This window comes from Eleutherodactylus coqui, chromosome 4 (genome assembly GCF_035609145.1).
Source record: "Eleutherodactylus coqui strain aEleCoq1 chromosome 4, aEleCoq1.hap1, whole genome shotgun sequence".
NCBI classification, from domain to species: domain Eukaryota; kingdom Metazoa; phylum Chordata; class Amphibia; order Anura; family Eleutherodactylidae; genus Eleutherodactylus; species Eleutherodactylus coqui.
Window position 1 is genome coordinate 271,828,049 of NC_089840.1, and position 8,877 is coordinate 271,836,925.

Below are 8,877 nucleotides of genomic sequence, written 5' to 3' on the forward strand. Positions count from 1 at the left end.
ACTCCTCAGATAGAGGGACTGTTACCAGGAAAAGGGAGACTGACTCTTGGCTGTAGAGGGAATGGAAAGCCCTACCTACCAGCAAGGCAATTGCCCCGATAAGGGCAGTCCGGCACTGGAACCTCGGGTCTGACTATCCCTGATGGGGTAGCAAATGCAGGGACTGGCCATAGACAGAGGAGCACACAGATGCAGGACAGAGCAAGGGCAAGGGCAAACCATAAACAGGAATGGGAACTGACAAAAAACAAACATACAGATCAGATGTGCAAGAAGCCTCAGACAGAACAGAAGGCCAGACACAGACCCAACACAGGGAGGCTGACAAAAAAAAACAGACCAGACAGAGCAGAGTGACCAACGAAAGTGGAGTGTCAGTAACTAATAAACACCAATTCTGAGGCAACCAGGAAGTGCATCAGCTCAGCTTAAATAGGGAGGAGATTTCCCATTAATCCCGCAGCTGAGCTGAGAGACAGAGGACTGGCTAACCCTCTCACTGCTGGATAAAAACAGACAGAGGATCCATATGCACAGGAGTAGCAGAATGATGCTTGCAGCAGCCCGGAACCGCATGTGGGCAGCAGACACAAGTAGCGACCTTACAGTACCTCCCTCCTTATGCCACCTCCTTGGCCTGAATCTATCAATCCTGGATCAATCCCCTAGGGCTGTACATTATTTCCTTAGTGGGCAGTCCATGGCTTGTCACTGAGGGTACAAGAAGTTTGGTTTGCTATGTCCAACTGGGGGCAGGGAATCTGGTCAAGAGCCAGGAGTGGCCTCTGACAAGTCCTAGAGGTGCTGGGCACCGAGGAGGGACTAGCAGATTATAAAGGCACATGGACAGATATACAGATACGGAATCAGAAGTGGTGACGATGCCAGCACAGACAGATCAGAAGGCCTAGAACAGACCTAGCACAGAAACACACGGACAAATGTAGAGATATGGAATAAGAAATAAAGCAGACTGACAAAAGGACGTACAAGACTTATCCATATGGCCTAGCACATAGAACATTACACAGAACAGAAACACTCATCATACATGTAACTTCTGTTACGTCTTTTACATCCAAGAACTGGTGATCTCAGATAGAACTGTTGAACGGACTTCATACACGCCGTACAAGAGAGCTCAGATGGAGCTTGACAAAGACTCTGCGATGGAGTTGAAACATTGCGTGTACCTTTTTAACCTAAATTAATAAAGGAGCATCGGTCTTGATGCATTGATTTAATGCAAACACCTGGTTATGCTGCTCCAATTTTGTACATTACTCATGTGATTTGGGACTTTGGAGTCAGGTCCCTACCTGAGCTGTGCATATTTGTTTGCCCTGCACCAGAGGTGTGCTCTTTTTGGAGTGCTGCTGTTTTGGGCAGAGGAGCTGAGATCGCATCTGGTGAGGAAGACTGCGGTACCGCTGTGTCAGTATTAATTGAACTCCAGCAAGCGCACAAGATCTATTCCAGGCAATCACGCTATAGATTCAATTCCTGACGCAAATCTGAAACTGCCCCCCCCCCCCCCCAATAGATCAGTGGGATCCATAGCCTTAGAATACTGTTACAGATTGTGGATCCACTGGACCGACCAACCAAATGGAAACCTGTCCTGAAATGGTTGGCAGCTGACTCCTCTGATAGAGGGACTGTTGCCAGGAAAAGGGAGACTGACCCTTGGCTGCAGAAAGAATGGAAAGCCCCTACCTAGCAGCAAACTAATTGAAGAGTTGCTTCAGTTGCTGAATATTCACAAGAGTCGGACAACGTCTTAGCATCTTGAAGGGGATGCTCTCCCTGAGAGATTCAACAAGACTTTACTGGATATGCTTGGTACCATAGAACTCATTAATAAATATGCTTGGAGCTGAAAAGTCGAAGCCATGATGCATGCCTATAATAGCACCAGACATTCATCATACTTCCTAATGTTTGGAAGGGAGCATCAATTATGTATTGACATCCCACTAGGAGTTTCTACTGATAGAGTTAGTCATCAGGATCATTACCAATATGTGGCCCATTTGAAGGAGACACTCAGGAGAGCATATCCACTGGCTAAAGAGAATGTTGCCAAATTGAACAAAAGGAATAAGAGGAGATTTGATCTTTGGGTCACGTACCGGAAATTGAATCCAGGTGACCAAGTTCTGCTACAAAACTTGGGAGCCTTGGCGAAGCACAAGATAGCGGATCGATGAAGGAACAAAATCTTCACAGTAGTGACCAATTACCTGGGATTCCAGTTTACAAGATAAAGTGGCCAGAGGGTAGGGTTAAGACTTGGACCAGGAATCATTTGCTACCTATTCATCAGATTGGCAACCCAGATGTCTCTGATGACAATTCAACCTGTGATCCATCTCAGAGCCTGATCTTCAATCCATCTGATTCTCTCAAGACAAATGAGAATAATTGGATGACAGTGACTGATGCACCTAGTCCCACTGTTTCTCCTCTGCCGAATAATTAAAGATGATCAAGCAAGCAAGTGGCCTCTGACATTATGTGGTCTTGGTCTATCACAAGTCCTCTACGTGTCCCTTATGAGGGAAATGTGTGCAACCAGGCCTTTAACAAGTGCTGGGTGTGAAAAGTGTTGAAGTGCTATTAACAATAAAAGTATAAAGCAAAAGAAATAAAGCTGTAATCAGTTGATCAGTTTTAGATTTTTATTGCCATTCTATATGCTACGATGTGGTGACTTATAACAAAGTAGCAGGAGTAAAAAACAACCGGAAGAAAGTAGATGTTTAGTTGGCAGCCATAGTGTTGGAGATCCAGGAGTTGTAGTTGCAGACCTTGGTGTAGACCCCAGGGTAGTTCTTGAGAGCACAGCCATATCCCCAGGAGACAACGCCCTGCAGCTGTCCATTGCAGACCACGGGTCCACCAGAGTCACCCTGAGGAGATATAGAGAGACATTGTTAGCGATTTAGGACATACTATTCTACCATATATGTACATTTTACAGCTTGGAACAAGTGAGGGCTTCTTTACAGACTTGAATGGAAAAAGTTATATAAATACCACCTCTGCATTAAGCCCATACCTGGAGGCAGCAATATGGGAACAAGGGGGTAAGAGGAGACCTGTTCTCCTGAGCATCTACTGTGCACCCCCTATGTATTGTGGATATATTTTAGCATAGATGCCACAATGAGGTCTTTATAATGCGTAGTAAATATAGTTGTAATTAATGTAGCATTACATTGGTCAGGATAATGTCTAACCTAGGGGTTAAATGATTTAAAGTGACCCACCAGTTTTGGGACAAATTTCTGTATATATTACCTGAAGGTGATCTTCTTGATGGTCCCTCTGTTGTTCTGGGTTCTGTTTTTGAGCAGCCAGCATGGCCTCTGCCATTTTCTAACCACACTATGCACTGCTCTTTGATTGGCCAGCTCTAATCACACGATCTGCACTGGCCAACCACAGAGCAGGTATAGCGTAGTCTTAACACTACTATGCACTATGGGTGATTAGGTAGTCTAAACATGGTAGCAACCATCTTGGCCATCCAAAAATAACCCCCAGGAAGGACCACTTAGAAGATCATCTACAGATAATATACCACCAAAATTTTGTTCTGAAACCAGAGGGTCGCTTTAAGACAGAGGTACAAAGATTTTAATGACTGGTAGCAGTTTTCACCCAATGGTCATGGATCTAAAATGTATGTGATTAAGAATATACATTACCTGGCAGGAATCCTTGCCGCCTTCCAGATATCCAACACAGATCATGTTGTTGGTGATCTCTCCAGGGTAGGCGCTGGAACATTGGGCGGTGGTCAGGATGGGAGCGTTCAAGCATTGCAGTTGGCTGGGCATGTTTGCTGCAAGTAAAGATTTACAAAATCTTAAAATCTTTGTATAGTGTTTATTTAATAGACCCAGAAAGCTGATAGATATGTTAAAGAAAACCTGATCGGTGAGGTCTCACCTCGGAGATCCCAGACAGTCTCCAGAATGGGGATCCCTTGTCCCCCCTCCAGCTCACTTCAGGGTTACTGCACCCCCTGCAGTGAGGTGGACACTGAATGAAGTACTGGATGTGCAAGCGCGCAAACGTTCTCTTCATTTTTAATGGGAGTGCTGAGAATTCGAGCGAGTATTTCTGTCAGTCACATTGAAATTAATGGAGTGCTGACTGTGCATGTGCGGCTAGCACTCCATTCAGAGTGACATGCCTTGTGTTAAAGATTAAGGATCAATGATAAAACAGGTAGAGGTGAGCAATCAGCCATAAATCTTCTCTAGCACTAGCTAATAGAAGAATCTATCGGAAAGTACCTTCCAATAGATGTTTTATAGAGGACCTGATTGGTAAGAGTCTCACCACTGAGATCTCCAGAACAGAGGTCCTGTGTCCCACCTCATTGCAGAGTTACTGCACCCCCACTTTGAGGAGGGGACTGAATGAAGCGCTGGTCATGCAAACACACCAGTGTTCTCTTCACTGTCAATTGGACTGCTGAGTACCTGAGCAGTGTACCTGCTTGGGTCTTTCCATCAGCAAGTTATCCACAGGATAGAAGATAACTTGTAATCTTGGTGCAACACATACAATGTTTACTTTAATTTGCTTGAAAAGAACCTCTACCTGTCATGTCATAAGGCGTGATCCATATCATTCTGACCATGTTCTTTAGCAAAATAGTATTGACAGCACTATGAAAGTGCAATTCTTGACTTACTTCCACTGCTGAGGGTGTTGCCCCATCCGGAGATCAGACAGCTGGTGCCAGCAGGTGCACAGCCATTGGGCAGAGGAGCAGTTTTGACGTAAGAGTTGAGGGTGGCGGGAGTGGACAGCTTGATCAACATGATGTCATTGTCCAGGGTTCTGGAGTTGTAGCTTCCATGTCGGACCACCTTGGCAGAGTTGATGAACTGCTCAGTACCTTCACTGGAAGCAATATTGTGTTCTCCAAGTCTGACCTGAATGCTCCTGCAAAAATTTAATGGAAATGTCACATCTGGTACTAGTAGTTTGCATAACTAGAGGTGACAAGTTACAGAGAAATAGACAGGATCGAACCAGAAACCAATGAAACGTGTCAAACTAATGAAAGACATCCAGATAAAGTATGATGATGTATGGAGAACTATCAAACTACTAACGACCACTTGACCCTGAGTATGTATGTTTGTGTGTGGGTGCTTCTCATGCTCCACCTCTGGTGACATCATTGCCCTGCCCCTGGTGACGTCATCACAGGTCCTACAACATATATAAAACACAGAGCCTGACCGACAGAAGAACAACAAAGTAGGGCTCTTGGAAGTGGAGGACAAGAGTACCAAAATGAGAATACAAATAAGCCATTATTATCTTAGACACAACTCAGCGGTCCTGACAGAAGACACTGGCCTACTGCCACCACAGAGATTCAGTAGGCTGAAGGACCTGCGGTGATATCACTGCTGTGGGAGCAGACATTTTGCAGTTTGGGCTGAAGGACCTGTGGTGACGTCACTGCTTTTTGGAGGAGCCACTCTGCAGTTTGGTAGAAAGTACTGTATACTGGAAAAGCCAACAACAGCCACCAGGACCTATGATGGCGTCACCGCCATGTGATCACCTGTGTGGATGGAGTCAGGGATCACAGGACCAGGGCCTGATCACTGTATCCAGGAGTCTGCTGAGCTGGTTATGTCCGGAAATGAGCATGGATGTACCACAGTTGCGTGTGTGTGATGTGTGTGAATCAGGATGCATCTAGTAGGGCTGTGTGCATGATGTGTGGGGATCATAATGGATGTACAATGTAGCACAGCTGTCTGGTGCAATGCGCCACCAAAAGCACCGGTACTACAATTTCCTAATAATTACTTGTATGACTAAATGTGCTAGAACTACCGGAACCAGACTGATCCCTCAAGTGGAGCACCTGCCCCAAAAAATGCAACCCCACTACAGTGTAGAGTAATTGGCAACTACTACACTGAACCCTAAACCTCTGAGCCTAACTAGCCGAAGTAATAAACTGACTAAAGCCCTAATAACTAAGTACAAGAACAGCAGAGAAATGTATACGCACAACTCTCTGACTCAACAAGTGGCCAGAATACAAACATTACAGTTACAATTGATATGGTAACCAGGATAAAAGGCAACCAAGCCAGTCTATCAGAGCACCAGAGGGAAATGTTGTGCTGATGTCACCCCAGACCCATCCAGGAACCTGAAACCAACAGTGCGGTCAGCGCCATGAGAGGAAGAGTGTATTTCATAAAAATCCAAGCAAGGGAAGAATAAGTAAGTATAGCATGTGATGGCTGAGACACTTGATTGGTTACAGTGATCACATGCTGCTCGTAAACAAAGGCTGCTAGACCGCCAGAAAATCTTCACTGGATCAATGGTGTATTGTAAAGCTGAGTATTGGGTGTTTTGTGTTTTTTTGGGGGGGGATTTTATGTCTGTAGCTATAAAAACCGTTGCCTTCTCCTGGCACTTCAGAAGTGTTTATTCACGGGTTGCCCTGGAGACGTCCTATAGGCATTCTAGCACTACAGGTCGGGCTTGCTCAGTAAGAACAACCAGGGATGGCTTTTTCTCTCTTCAGCTCAGATTGCTGACCAATAGCTGGCAGCACACAGCAGGGACACACAAAGAAGGGAGCTATAGAGTGGAGAACTTTGTGAAATATAATTTCAAGTTGCTATCTTGAAAAATAGGGAAATATAAGAAATGGAGGGCAGTATAAGATGGTAATGACTGTGCAATTTATACCCATAACCAGCTGTCCATAAACATGGGGCAAACAGCTTTCATATCTGGAATTTTTGAAAATTCACTTCACAACTGGAATACCCCTTTAAGAATCGTACAATTATCTGTGCTTGACTAGTAAACCCTACATATCACCAGTTGTTGACTTCAGTTTGATTGGTTCGGTCTTGAGCTGAATACAAGATACTTACGACTTGTAGCAGTGAGCAGCAGAGATCACCCAGGTGCTGGTGACCAGGGTTCCTCCACAGAAGTGGTAGCCAGAGTTCAGAGACACCTGGTAGGGGACGGAGTTCTTGGTGCAGGTGAAACCGCCTACAATCTTATCGTCATCATCATAAGCAGCTGAGAATATTACAAAGGACCAAGTTAGAAGTCAACTTTTGATTTCAGTAAATATTGTGTATATGGAAAGGAAAATAAAATAAGAGACTGAAAGAAAAGTAAAGGTCAATAGCTAATAGAAATAAAAAACATAAAAATAAGCAATTTACTTAAATAGGAGGTCATAGTAAAGGCCTCCATACACAATATTTAGTTGTTTGAACATGCCAGTAATGGTAGAGTCGGCAAATATCTAGTGTGTATGAGGGATGCTCAAAGAAGGATCGGTGATGTTGAATTTCAATGTCCGAACCTTTTGTTCCTCGGAAAGATAAACAACCACCGGAGCTGTTTGGTTGTGGCTTACCTCCCTAAACACATGAATACTTGGCCAAGCAAATGATTATGTGTAGAGGGAAAAGCTGTCAGCTCAACAACCATTCAGCTGACAAAGATTGAAGGTTTTTGGCACGTTAAAGGGGTTGTTTGGGACTTTTGCTATCGATGACCTATCCTCAGGATCGCACAAGTAGAAACAGATATGATGTCAGCAGTATAATCCAGAGCACTTTAATAGTGAGGCAACAAATGTACAGTCACCTGGAACCAGAATCCATGGATCCAATTTGGAATCATAGAAGGAAGACATGAAAGCATTCAATGTACAAAATTTAAAATGGAAACCTTGAATGCTGTCAAGTCTTCCTCCTGTCCTCAGGATCAGTCATCAATAGTTGATCAGCAAGGGTCCGCTGCTCTGGATCCCTGCCGATCAGCTGATTGTCTGGCTCACTGCACTGACAGCCAGCTGGACATTGTCATTGGTGGTTAGGGTCGGTAGTGTAGTAGATGGCTTAATTCCCATGGAAGTCAATGGGAGCAATGCCTGCTATTATACTTCCGGATGTGACTACAATAATTAGGACATCCTATTGATTTCAATGACAGCAGAGCCAGCTATTACACTTCTGGCCCTGACCACTGATGTAGACGACCGACTATGCTGTACTGACACTAGACCAAGTCATCAGCTGATCGATGGGGATCCTGAATGACGGACCACCGCTGATCAAATATTAATGAGCTATCCCGAAGATAGGTCATCAATAGTAAAAGTTCTTGAATACCCCTTTAGTAGACGGCAGGACTCACCAACTGCTCCGAGGAGCACACAAATCAGAAGAAGTTTCATGGTGGAAGTTGGTCCGGAGTGATCACCGAGTATAAACGCCGATATTTATACCCAAAAATTATCATGATATCACCCCTCGACCCCCCCCCCCACACCCAAGAGAAAGTTAATCAATATCCACATAACCTAGTTGAAGGTTATTTTGTTGTGAAGGTTTTGTTGTTCCACCCTACCGAGTAGATATTTTTGGAATGTTGAGCGATAATCTTTAACCTTTTTCCACTGCAGCCATTTTTCACTTTTTCAGTTGTTTTTCACCCCTTGCCTTCCAATGGAAAATGGAAAAATCTTTATTTATTTTTCCATTGACATGGCCATATGAGGGCTTGTTTGTGGTATTTTGTAATCATTAATGTACCGTATAAAGTACTGAAAATATTTTAAAATAAAAGGTATGTGCATTGAATAAAACAATACAATTTGGCCATAGTTTTCTGTTTAATTATTATAATGTTCATTAAAGCAGTAAAAATGAAGGGTCAATCTTATTCTGTGGGTCAGTACCTTTATGGCAATACCAAATTTATATCGTTTTTTATGTTTTACTACTTGAAGATATAAAACTTTTTTTTTTTCTTTTAAAAAATTTGTATTAAATTTTTACATTT

At 43.7% G+C, this 8,877-nt stretch overlaps 1 protein-coding gene across 1 annotated transcript; it reads right to left on the reverse strand.

The window, feature by feature from the left end:
* Positions 1–2,667: 2,667 nt before the first annotated feature.
* Positions 2,668–8,281, reverse strand: LOC136626357 (trypsin-like). Its single transcript, XM_066601344.1, has 5 exons — positions 8,230–8,281; positions 6,945–7,098; positions 4,712–4,965; positions 3,714–3,850; positions 2,668–2,912 (listed from the first exon to the last, which is right to left on the reverse strand). Exons 1-5 carry the CDS (start codon positions 8,267–8,269, stop codon positions 2,763–2,765), a joined length of 735 nt encoding a protein of 244 aa, XP_066457441.1. The 5' UTR covers positions 8,270–8,281; the 3' UTR covers positions 2,668–2,762.
* Between the last annotated feature and the right edge of the window lie 596 nt (positions 8,282–8,877).